The sequence below is a fragment of the Panthera tigris genome, chromosome B2 (genome assembly GCF_018350195.1).
Source record: "Panthera tigris isolate Pti1 chromosome B2, P.tigris_Pti1_mat1.1, whole genome shotgun sequence".
Taxonomy (NCBI): Eukaryota; Metazoa; Chordata; class Mammalia; order Carnivora; family Felidae; genus Panthera; species Panthera tigris.
The window spans coordinates 140,656,959-140,677,861 of NC_056664.1; the positions used below are offsets into that span (position 1 = coordinate 140,656,959).

The 20,903-nt window shown below is 43.9% G+C and overlaps 1 protein-coding gene across 3 annotated transcripts in view; it reads left to right on the plus strand.

The window, feature by feature from the left end:
• Positions 1-371: 371 nt before the first annotated feature.
• LOC102972920 (palmitoyltransferase ZDHHC14) overlaps positions 372-20,903 on the plus strand; it is a 532,612-nt gene continuing 512,080 nt past the window's right edge. For all 3 annotated transcript variants that reach the window (XM_042987395.1, XM_042987404.1, XM_042987405.1), the window contains exon 1: positions 372-635. In XM_042987395.1, coding sequence (XP_042843329.1) covers positions 391-635 — 245 coding nt within the window. In that variant the 5' untranslated portion in view covers positions 372-390. The remainder of the gene's footprint in view (positions 636-20,903) is intronic.

A 20,903-nucleotide genomic window follows, 5' to 3' on the forward strand; every position in this document is an offset into this window, starting at 1 on the left:
CGGCGGCGGCGGCGGCGGCGGCGGGGCCGAGCGAGCGGCTGTGCGAGGGGGCGGGCGCGCGGCGAGCCGGGGGCCGGCCGGGCGGCCCCCCGCGCCCCGCGGGGCCCCGGAGCCCCCGCACGCGGGCTGGAAGCGACTGAGGACCGCCGCCGCGGGCTGCGGGCCAGCACCGTCCCTCCCGGAGGGGGACCCGGCTATGACAGCTGGGCTCCCGCAAGGGTTAACCTGGGTGTCCTCGGCAAAGTTGTCGCCGAGCCGGGAGCCGGCGTAGCGGCCGCGGCGCCGCGGCTCGGGGGGCGGCCGGGCGGCCGGCGGCGGTCGTGGCTCGGCGGGGCCCGCGCGGCCGGGGGGCTTCTGGGGGCGTGCGCCCCCAGCCGGCTGCCCTCGTGGATGCCTCCCGGCGGCGGCGGGCCCATGAAAGACTGCGAGTACAGTCAGATCAGCACCCACAGCTCCTCCCCCATGGAGTCGCCCCACAAGAAGAAGAAAATCGCGGCGCGGAGGAAATGGGAGGTTTTCCCGGGAAGAAACAAGTTCTTCTGCAACGGCAGGATCATGATGGCCCGGCAGACGGGCGTCTTCTACCTGACTCTCATCCTCATCCTGGTCACTAGCGGACTCTTCTTCGCCTTCGAGTAAGTGGCGGCGAAAGCTCCGCGACGCCCGGCTCCCCCTCGCCTCTCCCCGACCCCTGCCCCTCCCCTCGCTACTTTCGTTTTCCAGAAGCCTTATTTGCTGTACGTTGTTATATAATGCAAACCCGCTTCTCCCTCTTTTTTTCTCAAAGGTCTGTGGCCCTTTGATCCCCGGAGACAGTGCAGCCCTGGGGCGGGCTCTGGGAGTGGAGAGGGGAGAGGGGACACTTGGAAGGTGTGCCGGCCTTGCCGCTGGCGCGGGTCGGGTGGCACCGCGCAGGTGACTGATTCTTGCTTCTGTCTCTACTGAGTTTGGAGACCGGCGAGCCAGCCCAGCTGTAGCTTTCTGTGGGAGGGGAGGATGAGGCTGATTTCTCAGGCGGCGATAAATAGAATTGACTTCCTTTCCTGCTCGCAAGCTATAGGGCATCTTGTTCAGCTCATTTACTAAATCTTCACTATTCAGAATCTTGGCTTTTTTCAGGTTTCAGAGCGAAGGCCTGGAAGGGTAATTTCATTTTTTCATTCTCCTTAGATGGTCACCCTGGATCAACAATTTCTGATTTACCATGAGGTTTCCAAACTCTTTGCTTCAAAAAAAGTTTTTCCATTAAAAACATGTTGCAAGCAAACCCTTTATTCTCCCTTCCTGACGTTGGGGAACAGGTGAAAGGAGACTTTCAGCCTGTCCAGGAGAAGTATGACACTGCATGGTAACTTCTGATTCCAGAAACAGTACTTTGGGACTTTAGGGCTTTTATCTGAAAAAAAGTGCATGCAAGTCTTCCCCGTTTTCAGGAAAATCAAGTTGGCCAGTGGCAACTGTCCTCCTGCCAACTAATGAAAGATTTTCTTATTTATTAATAGATTAGATAAAGTACTTTAACCACATTCCAGAATCAATTTCAATTGCCCTTATTGGGTCCAACATTTGCAATGCAGCTTCTTATGTAATTCTTAATGGTATCCTTTGCTCAATAAAAGTTATAGCTACACCCCCATCCCCAATTTAAAAAAAAAGCAATACAGTTATTGGGAGTCCTTTGTGCTTCCAGTATCCTGCTTATTACGGGGCATGGTACCCGTTCAGTCTCCATCTTCTTCTGTTGCATAGGGTTAATTAAACCTTTGTGTTTATTTACTTTTTGTCTCTGATGAGTGTTCATAGGCCTCTGGTTTTGTACCCAGTGTTTGGTGTTCCAAATGCTATGTCAATCAGAAATGAATGATCTCTTGACAGTGTGATGCTTTTCATGTAAAGCCCTCTGACTCTGAGGGAAACGTTTTGTGCCTCAACATTGTGCTGTGGTGAACAGTTATAGCAGGATTGAGTTAGAACAGGTGAGGACAGAGATCTCCCAGGTAAGCCACTCACGTCCCCCAGTCCTCACACACAGCCCCTCCATTTCTCTCCTAGAAGTTTAACTTTTGGGCAGTTTTGCAAGGAGGGTGGAACCTCTTGGGGGCCTTGAGGTGGGAAGGGGAAGGTGTGAAAAGGTTTTGGGAATGGCGGGAGAAATGCTCTGTTTCTCCTCTGTTGTTCCCCTTGAACCTTTCCAGAGAGCCGCTGGTCCTGACAGACCTGGGTCTGAGTCATAATAGATTCAGGCACTGAAATGATGATGCCATGTGGTTGAACACAAATGCCATCCTTCTAATGGTGGCTGTCATTTCAGATGGTCTTCTGGAGTATTCACGATGTTCCTAAGGTGAAAGTTTTGAACTATTGGCATTTTTTTTTTTTTTTAGCAGTTTTAAGGGTGGGGAAAATGGGTTGATTTTGTGAACTCAGCCACAGGTGTGTTTCATGCAGGATGATGAATGTTTCATTTTCTGTCTACACCCAAAGCCACACTGAATGGTTAGAGATCCCCTCTGGTTATACTTGCTGTCTTTTATTTTCTTCGTTCAAACATTGCTTTTAAGCAAACCATCGCTTCTCGAGCCCTGCGTGTGTTTCTTCCAAGAGCTCCCCAAAGTCCTCACTAGTAGGTTGTCAGGGATGTTTCTCTGCTGTCAGCATTGTGTTAACCAGAGGCTGTAGGAATAAACATGTGTGCTGGGATTTCATTAGCTCCTACTGGTAGCTTCATTTTTAGATAAGCTCTGTGTGTTTTGGTCTTCATGAGTGTTACTTCAATTAGGCAATTTGAAATTTCAAGAAAATAGGCCAATCCTAGGATGATGCCTCAGTTGGGAAAATCATAGGGCTGTTCAAACCATAGAATATTATGGTTTGGCTGAGAATATTTGTCACTGTGTTGCTTTTAAGTTCTTTATCATTGCTAATGACAAAGTGAAATTAAATAACTTTGGCCAAATTAATTTGATGGACTCGGAGAAGCAATTAGTTCCATGCACAGGGTATGAAACGCCAACAGCCTAAAAGAGATCAAAAGAAAATGCCAATTTCGTCTGCCCACTGCCTGCCTGCCTTCTGCCCTTCTTTTAGCTATTTATTGAATATATACTACGTGTTTGCCTATTTGGCTTAATTTCATGTCTAGATAACTTTAACATGAGTAGAATTCGTGTTCAAACATTAGAGTCCATGTCTCCCCATGCAGTTACAAAGGGCAAGGACAAATTTGAAGACACGTGACCTAGCTTCAGACCTCTTTTTCCTGCAATTGTTCCCTACCCTGCTTCTCATTCCCAACCTTGAACAGATGACAAGGAAGTTCTTCTGAGAGAAAGGGACTTATGGGAACATAGCAACAGGTGTTGATGCTGCCTCTGACACTGGGAAAAAGGCAGGGTACAAATGATTATTCCCACATTGAAGGGGAAGTGACGGAGGCATTGAGAGGTGAAATAACCACCCCGGGTCATACACTAACTGGAGGCAAGAGTTTCTGACTGCAAACCTTTTCTGACCCACTGTTCTGCACTTTCTCCGAGTATAGAATAGTGCTTGAAGACTTGGGACTTCGGAAGACAGATCCCAAGATTCTAACCAGGAGTATGACCCTGAGAAAATAATTAGGCTTTTCTAAGCGTCAGTTTCCCAATCTGTTAAATGGGATTAATACTCTCTACCTTAAAGTGTTGTGAAGATTAAGTAAAAAAGTATACTTAATACAGTGTCTCATACATAGTAAGTACTCAGTGAATGGTACCTGTTATTAGAGCAGACCTTAGAAGTAGCTTCCCAAGGACTCCCTTTTCTGAGAGCCTTTGAAGGAGGGAGTAGATGGGTTAATAAGCAAGGATCATAGTGATAGCATATTGGGCTGAAAAAAATGCAGACCCGTGTGGTTTGCAATAAATCAAGACCTTTGTATGACTCAGGGGAGTGGCTTCACTCTTGCCTCTTCAGAGTGGGAGTCTTGCAGAGATGTCTGGGGACTGCCCTGGTCCAGACCAGAGCAGGAGCACAGAGGAAGCCTCCAAGAAGCAGGGACTGGATTTCATTAGAAACATGAAGACAGTAAAGAAAGCTACTAGAAGCAACCTGATGCAACTCTACTCATTTTCAAGGAGGGTCAGGCTCTGCATTTTGGGGCATCCTGTGTTCAGCGTAGGCACTGTTAGAGAGCGACGGCATTTTGCAGTTGTATTCAAGAGGGGAGGGAGGAGGCTGGTTGCAGCGCTGTCCAGACTTGTCACTGCTCCTTGCGGTTATTGAGGGGCTGGTTCGTCTAAGACTCACAGCAACATCCTCATTCTCATACCCCCATCCCCAGAATTGCGATTTGCAAAGATCAGTGAACCTTGTCCATTTCTTTGTCTCTTCTTCTCTGACACACACATCCATACAGGCTGCTTTTGTTTCCAGTTGAAGTTTGGAAAATGTCTTTGGTCCTGAACGATTGACATCTCCTAGTCACTGATCACAGGGACAGAAAGAAGCAGATGAACCAGGCAGCCAGATGAGGTGAGGGGAGGCCTGCTCAGCTCTTGGACTTGACAGTCTCCCAGTTCTGTGCTGTGGTCACAGACAGTCTGGAGATGTTTCTGGGGCTGAAACACTTGGGAATGTGGAAGCATTCTTAAATTTGTCATCACTGGAAGTCCACTGATGAGTTGTTTTTTGAAAGCTACCAGTTGTCTTCTCCCTTCTGATTTCCCTCTCTCCTTCCTTTTCTCCTCCCCTCCTTCCCTTTGTTTCTTTGCCCTCCTTCTCCTCCTTCCTTCTCTGGCTAATCCCCTCTGAAATAATTGAGGAATGATTGGTAGTCTGTAGAACTGGGGTGATGTTTGCTTTGGAGATGGAACACAGGACTGTCCCCCATAAACAAAAGTGCTATCTCCTTTCATTTCTTCCTTATAGATTGGAAATCCTTTATTATTTAGTAGAAGATACTGCCATTACAACATATAAGGACCCTCTATTTTCTCAACTTCCCTGTTGAGAATTGCATCAAGTTTTCCACCATCTCAGAAAACAGACGGAATGTGTCCTATTTTCTGGCTGGATGCTGGCCATGCCATGCCTCGTAGAACACCATGGGCTTAAGAGTAGACAGTAGGAGATGACCATCAGGGTGCTACCCTGACCATTCCCTATTAACCAAGTAGGTGCTGTCGAGGATACTTTATAGCCCACAAGATCCACAAGAGTTTGGGATTCACAGGAATTTCAGGTGGCGTCAAAACCTTATTAATGACCTCTTGGCACGAGGGCACCGATCCATTCATTGGTGTGCAAGGTCAACGCGTGTAAGTTCCATGAGGATAGGGAATGCGTTAGCTTGTTCATTGTTGTGTTTTATCTCTGGTACCTAAAATAGTACCTGGTACATAGGAGGCTCTCAGTAAATATTTGTTGTTTATGGAATAATGGTAATACTGAAACACTCTGAAAAATAACTCCCTCACGCTTCAGTTTTTCATCTTGTAAAGTTGTAAACACTAAAATTTCTCTTGCCTTACAGAGCACAGTTGCCTTAGAAACTTTGATTATTAGGTGTAATTCTTCTGAATTTAGAATTGGGTCTCAGCCCTTTTCAAATACACTAATTGAAGCAGAGGAAATAAAAGGTTTCTTAGCTATTTAGAAAACTAGTGACAGAGTCGAGATGTTCCCTTGGCTAACTAAGGCCTCTCTGTAGTTTTTCTTTATTTTTTAAGTAAATGCTTTGAGCAAATAAAGCACTCATATATATATATATATGTATGTATATATACATATATATACGTATACGTATATATATATGTATGTATACATATATATATATACGTATACGTATATATATATGTATGTATACATATATATGTATATATACACACATATACATACATACATACACACACACATACACACATACACACACACACACACACACATATATGTATATCACCGTTACCCAATTACCACTAGTACCTAGAATAATTTTACATTTTATGGGTTCTTGACTTTTGATACTTGAATTTATTTAATAAAACTCTTAAGGAGACTGTTGACTCTCAGCTAGTAGGAAGTGATACCCAGTTATGCAGAAAGGACGCCTGTAGGTTCCCCTAATAAGGTAATGATGGTCAATTACTTAATGGGCCATATCTACATAACCTGGAGATTTTTCTCTTGCAGTGCAATGTTGCACATAATTTATTCACGGCAGAGTCACTATGTCTCAGCAAAAGAATTTAAATTAAGTGTTTCAAGGAAGTGCATTCATTTTTTTTGTAGCTGAGGTTGGTGGGAAAGGGAAGGCAGTGGTAGCCAATAGGTATTTCTATTTAGTTACATCTGGGAATTTGGGTCTGATAAAAAGTTAGTTCAGGTAAGTGTTGGGGTCCATCTTAATGCTTTTGTTTAGTGCTTTACTAAATATAAATGTTGGTCCCAAATCAAACTGGTTTTTTACAAACTGGATGATCTTCTATCTGCTCAGTTCTCCCCTTTAGATAATATTATATCCATGCAGAAGATCATCTGTAACATATGTGCAAGTGTTGAAATAAAATACCACCACTCAACTCAAGAACCACATCGATACCAGGGCTTTTGAATCTGTTCATACCCTCTGGGTTTTAGCTCTGTTCCATCTCCCTGCTCACCTCCCTGAGGTCATCACCACCTGAGCTTAGTCATTATTAATACCTTGCCTCTTTTTCCTCAAGGTTTTTAAATGTATACATTCGCAAATAATAGATTATTTAGTTTGGCTCATTTTTCTGTATAAAAAATAGAAATAAAAAATTCCTATGTCTATAAAAAAGTAAAGAGATCTTTTGTACATGTAAAAAAACCCTTCCATCTCTGCCCTTTCCCCTCCTTCTCCCCAGACAATTAAACAGTAAGTTGCAGACATCATGCCCTTTGATACCCAAATTGTTCGGTATTTAATTCTTTTGTGTGTATGTGTGTCAGAGAGGGAGAGAGAGAGAGAGACAGAGACATAGAGGGAGAGAATCTCTACACTCAGTGCAGAGCCAGACATGGGGCTCAATACCACGACTCTGGGATCATGACCTGAGCTGAAATCAAGAGTCAGCCGTTCAGCATTTAATTCTTTTTTTTTAATACTTTTATTTATTTATTTTTGAGACAGAAAGAGACAGAGCATGAGCAGGGGAGGGGCAGAGAGAGAAGGAGACACAGAATCCGAAGCAGGCTCCAGGCTCTGAGCTGTTAGCACAGAGCCCAATGCAGGGCTTGAACTCACGGACTGTGAGATCGTAACCTGAGCTGAAGTCGGACGCTTAACCGACTGCGCCACCCAGGCGCCCCTCTCAGCATTTAATTCTTGAGCAAAAGACCTTTTCTTAACTTAACATGGTACAATTGACCCTTGAACAACACAGGTTTGAGCTGTGCGGTCTACTCATACATGAATTTTTTTCACAGTATAGTCCTGTAAATGTATTTGCTCTTCCTTATGGTTTTCTTAATAACATTTTCTTTTCTCTAGCTTACTTTATTGTAAGAATACAGTATATAATGCATGTAACATACAAAATATGTGTTAGTTGACTGGTTACCTGTAAGGCTGCTGGTCAATAGTAGGCAATTAGTAGTTAAGTTTTGAGGGAGTTGAAAGTTATACACCCATTTTCAACTGTATGGGGTGAAGTGGGGTTGGCACCCCTAACCCCCATTTTGTTTAAGAGTCAACTATAATGGTATCAATTTCAGTCAATTTAATGTGGCTGCAACAGTCCATATTCAAATTTTGCTATTTGTCCCAATATTGTCGTGTTTAACTTTATGATCTTGGTATTTGTTTATGCTTATATAATATGTCTTGTTTCTTTTTTCTTCCTTGTAGCCTTCATATAAGTAAACTGCATATTTTTGGTATTCCATTTTATTTCCTGTAACACATTTAGGCTGTATTTCTTTGTATTTTTTTAGTAGCTTAAGAGCTCAGCTATGCATCTTTACCCTATTAGAGTCTACCTCCAAATAGTAATACTGTACTTCACAACTAATGTAAGAAGCCTAATACATTATAATTGTACTTACTTGTCTTACACTTTATAGATCTTATTGTCATATGGTATATATCTGTGTGTGCTATAAAGCCAGTAATGTTACTACTTTAAAGCTGTCAATTGTATGTGAAAGAAACATAAACATACATGCATGCATACATACATACATACATACATACATACGTGAAACAAAGATACTTTAAAGTAAAACATATACACACTTATAAAATCTAAAATAACATATACATTTATACATATATAAAATGGAGGTAATTTTAAGTGGAGTTTTATATTTATCTTTACATATTTACCATTTCTAGTACTGTTTATTTTTTCCATCTTTATCATTTCTCTTTGGCCTAAAGTATTTCTTTTCGTATTTCTTGATGTAGGTCTGCTGGTGACAAGTTCTTAGATTTTGCTTTTTCTGAAAATGTTTCTTTTGCCTTCATTTTTAAGGGAGAGAAGATATTTTCACTGGATATAGAATTCTAGTTTGACAGTTAAAAAAAATTTTTTTTTTTTTAGTGTTTATTTAGCTTTGAGAGGGAGAGTCACAGAATGTGAGTGGGGGAGGGGCAGAGAGAGAGGGAAACACAGAATCCGAAGCAGGCTTCAAGCTCTGAGCTGTCAGCACAGAGCCTGATGCAGGGCTTGAACTGTGAGATCAAGACCTGAGCCGAAGTTAGACACCCAACCGACTGAGCCAACCAGGCACCCCAAGTTTGACAGTTTTTTAAATCAGAACTTTGAAGACATTGGCCCATTGTCTTCTGGCCTGTTTTGTTTCTAATGTGAAGTTAGCCTTTATTTTTAGCATATTCCCCTGTGGTATGTAATGGCTGAGTTTTTTCCCATCTGATTTTGTATTTTGTTTTTTCTTTTTTTTCAGCAGCTGAACTACGACATGCCCAAGTGTAGTTTTCTTTCTGTTTAGGGTCAGGCTTTGCTAAGACTTCTTGGATCTGTAGGTTGATATCTTTCATCAGTTTTAGAGATTTTTTTCCATCCATTGTTTCTTCAAGTATTTCTCTTGTCTCTTATCCCATGTTTTTTTATACTCTTTTCTTTTTTAATTTTTGTTTTTCAGTTTGAATAATTCCTATTGATCTGACTTCAGGTTTCCTGATCCTTTCCTCTGCTGTGTCTTGTTAATGTTAAACCATCTTTAATGTCTTATTTTTTTTATTTTTAGCATTTCTACATTAAAAAAATAGTTTTTATATAGCTTAAAAACTAATTTCCAGTCTTTTCCTGAAATTCTCCACCTATTCGTGTCCATGTTTTCCACTGAATCCTTTAACATATTTTTTGGTAGTTATTGTGCCTAATGATTCCAACAGCTGTATCACCTCTGTGTCTGCTTCTTTTGGCTGTTTCTTCTCTTGGCTGTGGGTTATATTTTCTCCCTTCTTTGTGGGACTCATAATTTTTGATGCATGCCAGATATTGTGTGTAAAAGAATCATAGAGGATGCAGTAATATAAAAGGGCACGCCTTTTTAGCAGGCTACTAGTGTGTAGGCTGAGTCAATCTAACGTGTTATTGAAATGCGTGTGATCTTTATTGAAGCTTTCATTAGATCCATTTTGTCACTGAGTTCAAATATTTTGAGGACAGAGACTTTCCCTTTAGCAGGAATTGAGATCTGACCCCTGGCTAAACTCTTAGTTTTCTTTATGCTTTACAACCCAGCAGCAGCTTACCCAACTGTGGAAGATTTCTGTTTTTCAGCCAGTATGCCAGCATTTTGGAGTACTGGCGAGTTTTCTTTGCTTTTAGTACTGTCCCAGCCTTCGTCACCACAGCACATCTCTCTCGGTCCAGCTATCCAGCCTCAGCTTTTGGAGGGCTGCTGCAGTGCCTATGGTGAGGGCCTAAAGTGCATAAGGGAGATTTTTTCAGTATTTATGCTCTGACCCCTGCCTACTCTTGGGAAGGTCCTGTAACCCCCAGGGCAGTTGCCTCTCAACTCTTCTGCCCTGCCCCCAGCCTTTGGTATACTCTTGTTGTGTGTTTGGTGAAGATATATGGGAAGGAGTTGGCTGGTGGTGCAGACTTACTCTGTGGCTCAGGCTCCCTGGAATTCATATCCATACGGCCATCCATTGGCCATTAAACTTGCTTAAAAATTTACCTGCTTCCTCCTTACTCCTGGCTATGGTGGATTCCTGTTTTTCCTGCCACTTTGCTAGGAGTGGAAGCAGCTGTTGGCCTTTCTTCTCTTGGGAAGGGCTCAACACATTTAAGCTTCTGTGCACCCTCAGCTCCCTGATATATTTTAAAAAACTGCTTTTGTAGCTAATGTGGCCTCATTCTCATTGTCAGGGTGGGAGTGATTGCTTTTACAACTTTCAACTTGTGATTTTTTTGTTAATATTGTGTTTCTTAGATTTATGCATGTGGTTGCATATATATGTAATTAGTTTTTGTTGCTATAATATTTGGTTTGTGTAAATACACTCAATTTATTCCTCATACTATTTCTGGTCTTTCTTTTTTGGACTTCTTGCTGATTCTTGGCATTTACTATCATTTTAAAGGATACAGTATGCAGTGCTGCCTCTTCATAGGTTTTGATTTCTTCTTAAATGTGTCCTGGCAATGCCTATGACATCTGGGCCCAAGTGCTTAGGCCTGGTGGCAGAATTTAGCATGGGATTCAATCTATGATGCTCTTATATGATGGTAAAATAGTTATCAAAGGATAAATCATAACTATCAACTGATCATTGAAGTTATGTACAATTAAGAGCAAGGTTTATAGAAATCTGTATCCTTGTGATAAGTGAGATACTTTATCACAAATCTTCATCTGCCAGTTTAATTTGATGCTAGTTTTTCATTGATTTAAAAAGAAATCTTAACTTTTTATCCCCCACTTCTAATACTTTGAGTATGGAATCTCTGGCTGATCTCATGCCCAGCTTAGATATAAACCCTCAGAATACTTGTAATTAAGGTTCTGTTACTGACCTCTTGTCATGTAGCTGGCTCTGGTTGAAAGTCCTGATAGAAGGGATTTATGATTGAACCAGGCAGCTCTCAGCTCATGTAGACTCTTCAGTCTGCCTAGCGCTCTACATGAGCAAGAAAATCTCTTCCTCTGCCATGAGCAGTCCCAGAATGAAGAGAAAGGTGACAGCTGTGTGTGTGTTCGTGCGTGTGTGTGTGTGTGTGTGTGCGCGCATGCGTGCGTGTGTTCTTTTCCCGGGACTGCATTCCTCCAGTCTGTAGATGCTGTGCTACCCTTAATTGAGGTCTATTTTTGCCTCTACTTCCTTGGCCCTTCACAGCTGGAAACTAGAATGCCGTCGGAACAGGCTTCTCTGTCTCCCTCTAGGGATTTTTGAGGTAGAGCTTCTTTCAACTGTAATGAGACCTTTTTATTTTAGAACACTTTAAGCACATTTGGACAGAACATACCATTTTTAAAAATAGGAATATAGTAATTTCCATACATCTTCAGACTGGGTTTTAAAACTGCTGACCTCAAAGTCCAGGGGAACCTGGCCTTGCTGTTGAGAACCATCAGAGCGCAACCAGCCTGGGCAAGGTGGCCGATAGAGAACTGTGTAGCCAATGGCCTCTGGGACTGGATGTGGTTTGCCTTGAGGTAGTCCTTCCGTGGAGGAATTCTGCCTAACTCACTTGGGAAAGGATTTAAGCTCCCTAAGGCTGGTATCTTGTCAGGTGCCTCTCATGAATACAGAAACAGCTTATTTTAACACAAAACGTGGAAGTCTATTAGAGGCATTAGTTTTACTTGCTGAGGTGAGAAATTATTGCCACCCTTGTACAGATAGTAAAAATAAAATGGGTCCCCAAAGTGTGTGTTCCTGACTACTTCCTTGAAAAAATCTGGTATCCTTCTTTTTGGCTTTTGTTTTTCCTTTTCTCTTAATGGTGTAGGAGATTGTGACTACTTTCTCTTTACTTGAAACTTTTCTTCCTTTAGCTTCTAGGATGTTTGTCTTCTGCTGATCTTTTTTTCCCCTCCTGTATTGTATCTGTTGTGTCTTTCCTGCCCTGGATTCACTTTGCTCATTCCCCTTCCGCCTTTCTTACTTTCTTGAGCAAGTTTGAATTATCATGGTGATCACTCTTGCTTCTTCCATTGTGACTTCCATCTCTTCTCTTTCTCCCTCGCCTAGGGTGCTTGCCTTCTAGTCTTGAATTACTCTTGCCTGTGGAGATCTCTCACTCAGTTGTCCTCTGATGCCCAGAAGGCCAGGCATTGAGCGCTGCTTGTTCCTGGATCCACCCCTCTCAGTGAAGACAACACCTCCCTAGTCCCCAGCACTGTGCCTCAGGTGTGCTCCTGTTTCCCCCTTTCTCTTGGACTTCAGCCATCACCCTCTTCTGATCCTTTCCTTTCATGTCTCTTGGGCTGTATTCTTCCTCTCTGTTTCCATACGTGATGTGGCGGTTTTCAAACATTCATAAAATCTTTAATCCTCTTTCTGTAAAAAAAAGGATGGACTATAATTCTTCTCCTTTTTTTTCAATGTTTATTTATTTTTGAGAGAGAGAGAGAGAGCATGAGCAGGAGAGGGGCAGAGAGAGAGGGAGACACAGAATCCGAAGCAGGCTCCAGGCTCCGAGCTGTCAGCACAGAGCCCGACGCGGTGCTTGAAGTCACAAACTGTGAGATCGTGACCTGAGCCTAAGTCAGGTGCTTAACCGACGAGCCACCCAGGCGCCCCAGTTCCTCTCCTTTTGAATATATGGGTCTACCTTAGTGGCTTTAGAACTGAGGTTCTAAAGAATAGAACATGGCGGAAGTTTAGCCGTGTGATTTCTGAGGCGAGGTCACAAATGTGGTGGAGCTTTCATCTGGTGCCTGAGTTCCATCTGTCTCAGGACATGTACCTTCAGAGCCGCGAGATACCATGTGAGAAGTCTAGCTACATCGTACAGAGATTCCATACAGTACAGAGGCCGCGTAGAGAGTCCAGACCACACAGGAAGGTGCCCGTGGATCTCCCAGCTCTTCCAGCCCCCAGCTGTTCGAGTCTTCCTGGTGCAGACATGTGAGCGAGTGAGCCTTCACATGATTCCACTCCCCCACTTCCCCGAGTCTTTGAGCCACCCCAGCGGAAGCCACATGGAGTAGGCATGAACTATTCCTGCCTAGTTCTCTCCACATTGCAGATTTGTGGACAGAAGTGTTGTTGTTTTAAGCCATTACCTTTTGGAGAGGTTTATTAGACTGGAAAGCTTAACTACCAGAAAATCTCAAATGAAGTGTTGAGACTATTTTGGAGGATGCAGCAATTACTGCGTGACTCACAACACTAAAGTTATAGTGTGCTATAACTTGAGAGGTCTTTTCTTTTATTTATTTATTTTGAGAGAGAGAGAATCCCAAGCAGAGTTCGAACCCATGAACCAGGAGATTATGACCGGGGCCAAAGTTGGACGCTTAACCGACTAAGCCACCCAGGCACCCCTGTAGCTTGAGAAGTTTTAAAAATTTATGGTAGCATCAGGGTTAGCTTTTCTCCCCACTTCCATTCGGACGTGTCCTCGAATAGGGGAGAAAGGAGTTGCTCCTCAGTAATGCATTCACAATTGTGCCAAACCCCGGGTCTAACCCTCGGTAGAAGTGTTTTTGTTGGAAAAGTGGTTTGAGCTCAGTGATGTAGGTCCTCATCAGCCCATGCCTGGACCACAGCCCCGGCCTCCTTTCTCAGATTTTCTTCCGTGTTGTGTTTGTTATGTTTGTAGTGATAGACTCTCACACCCATTTTGTGAAAAAAGTAAATGTACACAAAACTGTTGAAATCTGGTTTTTAAGATCTGTTTTTCTTACAACTTCTTAAGAGTGACAGATGACAATCTCTGTATTCTTGGAGATCTCTGTGTAGAGCCATCCATCTGTTGACTTTGGAGAGGGTTCATTTGGAAACGTGACCCTGGTAGGGACTCCTCTTCAAGATTGTTGTGTACTAGGATGCTCATTCTTCCCTGGGTTATTGAGACTGGGGACCTGGCTTACCTACCCTCCATGCTTTTGACCCACTGAGTCCTTTCCAGTAACAGCCTGTGGTCGCCTTATGTCTGCAGAGCCATGCTGCCCCAGAGATGGGCAGCTAGACAACCAGTGACTCCCAGTGACCCGATCTTTCGAGTGGGCCTCAAAGTGATATAATCAATGCAGTTTATCATCTTGAATGGTACTATTTTGAGGTCTTTTAATGCCGTCAATTTCCCATGCACACATTCTTGATGACAGATAAGTACATTTTTGAACATATAAGCCAAAGTCAAGTTAAATTCTGTAGCTATATATAGTTTATTTGTCTTTCTGACCAGAGAGAAAAATTCTTTACTCAGATCTCACACTTACTAGCTTGGTATAAATTTTCCTGCTTCATCTTTAAGATAGCAGCCCATGCAAATTAAATTCTGGAATGGTCCCAACACACACATTTAAATGGTGTTTATACTCTATTTAGGAGACATACTGACTTTGTGTTTCTGTTTCTATTGCTTTAGCTATATGCATATTTTGTGCAGATATTTCAAAAGGTATGGTCTTGTCTTTTAAAGATAAATAGATACTGAAAGTTAGAGAACTCTATTCTTTGTCATTAAATTACTATTTAGTCAGGATTAACATTGAATAACATTGTATACAGGATTGTCTCTTTGGCTCAAATAAAAAAATAAAGGTAAGAGGTATTATTTTTTTAAGTTATATTCCTTTACTGAGCTAGACAATTATTAAAATTCTATTTTTTATTTAAAAGTTGAAATGGCAACAAAGTGTCCCATTCATTCATTACAGAACTCCCTTGCCTCTTGGCTATGGATGGTTATAATGATATAAGAAATGATGGATCTGTTCTCTAGAACATGAGATTAATATTTCTCTCCACTCTAAAGAGGGTACGAACTTTTTGATTTTAGGATGTTGGATGGGTTTGGTCCCGTCACCCAGACTTGACCCTGGTTGGTGTTTTCAAAAAAGATCTCAAGCTTTCCTGATTGCAAGCCCTGATCACGCACAACAGGGAGAGTTAAAGTGTAGAAATAAATGGAATTGTTTTCCTTTCTCCTCATTCTCTCTTTCCTCTGCATAAGTTTTCTGTTGCTGCCATAACAGATTACTGCATAGTTAGTGGTTTAAAATCACACACAGTAATTATATGACAGTTCTGTAGATTACAAGTTGGACATGGGTTCCCTGGAAGGGGCAAGACCTTGGGCTGGACGTCTTTCTCCAGCTACAGGTGGTTTCCTGACAGGGACTTGGCTGGAAGCTGACAGATGCCAGCATTCCAGTAGCTGGGAGAACAAATGCTTCTGTCCTAAAAAGAATAGACAGTAGGGTGGGGCGGGAAGGGTAATCTCTATGGCAGATGGCAGCATCCACTACAGTTAGTGACAGTTGAATGTTGCAGGTGGGTCAGCTACCTGGTGGGATGACCTGGATTGGGCGGGGGCAGGGGGAGAGGGGGACAATCCAACAGCAGAGGGAGAGAGGGATCCCATCTGGCAGGCCACAGATGGGATCAGGGCAGCCCCAGGGACCTAAAAGTGTCAGGCAAGTCTCTAGTCCTGGAGGGTCACAAAATAGAGCCTCAAGTGTGGGGAACCTGAGGAGTTTGGGGCAGGGATGTGCTCCTGGGACTGGACACCGTGTGAAGGTAGCACAGCAGCCTCCTGGCAGGGGAGAGTCCCTGATGGTGATGTTGGTGCTCTGTCCCCTCTGGATCTGGATCTTAGGACCTGCTGAGCCAGCCTGCATTTGTGGGGAGAAAGGGGAAGGCAAGGCTGGGAATCAGGCTGAACCTGACCGTTACTGAGATTCCCTTCTGAGTGTGAGATGGACCTTTGTCCCCCGAAAAAGACTTTATAATTGTCATTGTTTTCTGCCCCTGTCTTCACCAAGGACAGAATATGGCAGTAATTAGCGATGCTCTAGAAAAAAGCTTAAAGAAGTATTCTTTCTTCTGAATCAGGAAAACTGTGGAGATGTCTTATAGGAACGCAGTTGGTTGTATCAAACTGAGCTATTTCTCCTTGTATTTTGGAACGAATATTGTCATTCTTATTTATTTCACATTTTTTTTCATTAGTCATAATGATTTCTCTACCAGTAAGGCTGCTCTCGGTGGCTACACTGACCAGCACAGGGACGGGGGTGGGGGGTGGGGAGAGAGGAGAGCTCTGACTGCGTGTACAATACACGTGCAGGGCAGGTGTGGCAGATAGTTTGCTTGTTTCCAGAATATCCACAGTCAGGTTCATTCAGCCTCCAAAGAAAAGTATTGTTTTTTATGTTTATTTACTTATTTTGAGAGAGAGAGGGAGAGAGAGAGACACAGAGACACAGAGAATCTCAAGCAGGCTCTGCACTGTCAATGCAGAACCAGACATGGGGCTCAGTCTCACAACTGTGAGATCATGACCTGAGCCAAAAGGAAGAGTCAGACACTTAACTGACTGAAACACTGAGGTGCCCCCAGAAAAGTGATTTTACTTGAAGTGTCTTGTCTAATACATTGATCAAAATACTTAAGACATTGGGGCGCCTGGGTAACTCAGTTGGTTAAGCATCCGACTGTGGCCCAGGTCACGGTCTTGTGGTCCGTGGGTTCGAGCCCCATGTTGGACTCTGTGCTGATGACTCAGAGGCTAGAGCCTGCTTCCGATTCTATGTCTCCCTCTGTCTCTCAAAAATAAATATACATTAAAAAAAAGAAAATTAAAAAAAATACTAATGAAGGCATCTATGAACCTATGCTGTATTTTGGAGGGCAACTAAAATGTTTGTTTCCAGACCATTTGATCAGACCATGCTCTCCTGATTCCCACGCTTAGACCGATAGGAGACATCATCCTTGTGAACGAGGGTTCCATCTCATCCTTCAGCCCATCTATTTTTTTCTCAACACTCTTCCCATATCTTTCTCCATGAAATATTTACCCCTCTTTTGCTTTTGCTAGTATTTCTGTTCCCTTTACTCAAGAAGTACCCATTGAGCATCTCCTACGTATCAAACACAGGTGTCATGTATTGGGGATTCTTTGTATATCCCATGGAGGGGCTGTGGTCTCCTGTCAGGGCCACGGTTGGCATTTTCCGAGTCTCTGAATAAGCACCGTGCCACGACATAAGAAATAAAGGCACTTGCAACATTCATCATGAGTAATTGTATGTATATGCCTTTTCTTCAGACAGGCTTAGATCTCATTCTTTTTTTTTTTTTTTTAATGTTTATTTATTTTTTTGAGAGAGAGAGAGAGCACAAGTGGGGGAGGGACTAAGAGAGAGGGAGACCCAGAATCCGAAGCAGGCTCCAGGCTCCATGCTGACAGCACAGAGCCCAACCCAGGGCTCAAACCCACAAACTGTAAGATAATGACCTGAGCTGAAGTCGGACACTCAACGACTGAGCCACCCAGGCACCCCACCCGTTTTAAGATTCTTGTTTCAAAGGCACAAAAGCAGTTTTTCTTATTGTCATTCATATGAAGAAAACAGAGCCCCCGGAAGGTTCACGGTTTTGTGAAGAAAGGTCTGGAGCCAGAAACTCTGCCTTCCGCGCTCTTTCTAGTACTGGAGCTGGGCTTTTCTGCCGGGCTGGAGCTAACCCAGACATTGACTCTCCCCCATGCACATTTCTTTGCACATCACAGCTTTTTTTGAGGCTATGCCTGATCTGCCCCATTCTCTGTGGACCCCTCCCAGGGACCAGGCTGGCCACGATGGCCCTGGTCCTGATGCCACACACACACACCGTCCCTACTGTAGACGCGGGCCTGGGTTGGGCCCCCAGCAAACACTGGTCAGACTGCTTTGCAAAGGGACAAGAATGATGACATCTGTCCAAGGGGAGGTTCGCTCAGAGTCAGTTGTGTCATTACCACCAGGGCTGGATTAAACCCTTTCAAAAGCCATGAATATGGAGAAGTTTCCGTGGCCAAACCCCTTCCCCACCACCACATGTAACTTGTATACAAAAATAAGTTGTAAAACACAAAACTCACCTTCTTTCAATTGCAAAATTCTGAATAAGCTCGCTGAAGCTATACTTTCCTCCGTTTTCACGCCCTTGCTGTACTGATGTCCTAAACCATTGTGTGGTCTGCCCTGGGGATAACTCGCTGAGGTCTCACCCTAGAGAGTTGTAGGGATAGAGCCAGAGTGCCAGCCACAGCCCTGGAGCCCTTGTCTGTGTCCTACCCACCCCAGCACGAGAATGCCAATGCCGCTGTTGTCTCCACTCACGCTGTCACCACTGTGCTTCCTGGAGGGCGGCACTGGGGACAGTGACTGCATAGCCCCTACATAGCCCACACTCTGAACAGCGGCTTTTTAAAACTTCTAGAGCATGACTTACACCCAGCAGTTCCTCATGGAGACCCACGACACAGGCATACACTCACATCCACACACACACTTGCACACGCGCTCGCTAAAATGGATTCACAAAGCGACACTTCGTGTGCAGTGAGCTCTATTCTAGTCACTCTATTGTTTCATCCTAGAATATTTCACTTAAGAAATCCTTCTGGCCCACTGCATTGATTTAGTGACCCCCCCCTCCAACCTACAAACGGAGGAACACTGTGCCATCCCATGACAGCCAAGACACCACTGCTGCCCTCGGGTGCCAGGTCCCCACACCCCCCGTCTTCACCCCTGTGTGTCTTCTGCCTGAACTCCTCCCCTCACTTCCAGACGCACGCCTACGAGATGTGCAACAACCCATCTTTCCTCGTCTTACTCAAGCATACGTGTGTCGTGCAGCCTTCTCGACACCCCGGTTGTGGACACAGCTATGTGCTAATGACACTCTTTGTCCCGTGTCTCTGGCGCTCACCGTGTGCCTTCGTTTGCTGCGCATGCCTTTCTCATCCGCCGGCTGGGAGCCCACTGAGCCCTGGCCTGTCCCGCTGTGCTTTGGCTCCTGTGCATTTGGGACCAGTGTGTGGCACACAGTGGGTACTGCATCAGTGATTCCGGAACTGCATTAGAATGATACCCTTGAGTGGAGGGGCCAACCCAAACCTGCTCTTCCAGCCAGGCACGTCTACTGATAGGTTCCCATACACGCAGGGTTTGCATTAGCCCCGCTAGCTCTCCGTCACATGCTAAAGCCTTTCTACAAGGGCCAATGAAATAACCATGATCAGGAACCCAAGGTGTAGACATAGAGGTCAAAGACATATAGAAACACTGGTCTTTCAAATAATGGACTTCTAGGAACTTTTTTTAGAAACATGAAAACATGTAAAAATAAGTGGTTTTTTAAAATAATGATTTTTTTCCATGATTAGTGTTGACTCTTGTCAATCTAGGACAGTATTCTAGAACGTTGCTAGCTCTACACAGGATTCCTTTTCTCTTACATTTGATCATCTAGTGGTAGAATGGGTAAAATTTCCCCCATTTTACAGGTGATGAAACAGGCTCAGGAAGCTCGGTGACTTTCGGTCACACAGAGGCACACCGGCAAATGGAGGGTGAGAATGTACAGCTTTCTTTTTTTTTTATACATTTATTCATTTTTGAGAGACAGAGACAGAGTATGAGTCGGGGAGGGGCAGAGAGAGGGGGAGACACAGAATTTGAAGCAGGCTCCAGGCTCTGAGCTGTCAGCACAGAGCCTGATGCAGGGCTCGAACTAACAGATTGCGAGATCATGACCTGAACCGAAGTCAGACACTCAACTGACTGAGCCACCCAGGTGCCCTGAGAATGGGCAGCTTTTGATGGCCTGTCTGGGGCTTACCCGGTGCATCTCCCTTTTTCCTTTTTTTTTTTTTTTTTAAGCTTATTTACTTATTTTGACAGAGAGAGAGAATGCAAGCAGGGGTAGAGACGGGGGGACAGAGGATGTAAAGCGGGCTCTGACGGTAGAGAGCCTGACGCAGGGCTCAAACTCGTGAACCATGATGTCATGACTTGAGCCGAAATCTACAGTCAGATGCTTAACCACCTGAGCCACCCAGGTGCCCCTTTTGGGAGTCTTGAGTAGAATCAAGATAGGTAAGTCTAGCCCTTGATTTTATGACAAACTGTATAATTGATAATTTTAGAAAAGTTTAGCTTTTCTCTTTTGAAATTTTTTTGAAAAATGTTTTATTTATTTTTGAGGGATAGGAGGGGCAGAAAGTAGAATGGGACAGAGGATCTGAGATGGACTCTGTGATGACAGCAATGAGCCTGATGTGGGATTCGAACTCACAAATCATGAGATCATGACCTGAGCCAAAGTCAGATGCTTAACCGACTGAGCCACCCAGGTGCCCCTATGTCTTTTCTAAGGAGGGTAGCACAGGTGGCAAAAGGGAATGTGATGTTCTCATCCTCATAGCTGTCAACACAACTTGTCTTCAACGTGAAATTCTTCTGATCATTTCTTGTTTTAAGCTTTTATTTCTTCCTGGAAAAAAGTAATGAGTAGATTGCTATTTCCTCTGTCATTTGAAGGTATTAATACTCTCTGGCTGGCGGTGCATATAATACTATTACTTTCTGGATGGGCTTGCTGCATCGTACAATAAAAAGTCATGCCGGGGCACCTGGGTGGCTCAGTCGGTTGAGCGACCGACTTCGGCTCAGGTCATGATCTCACGGTTTGTGAGTTTGAGCCCCGCATCGGGCTCTGTGCTGAGAGCTCAGAGCCTGGAGCCTGCCTGTGATTCCGTGTCTCCCCCTCTCTCTGTCCCTCCCCCACGCATGCTCTGTCTCTCTCTGTCTCAGAAATAAATAAACATAAAAAAAATTAAAAAAAGAAGTCATGCCAGTTTTCGCCAGAGTTCATAGGTTTGGCCTTAGGTCTTAGTATATACAGGGAGACACAAATAGAATTCCCAAGGAGCGCTTGTGAATGGGACAGGGGTTTTAACGTAATTTCTTTGGTTTGT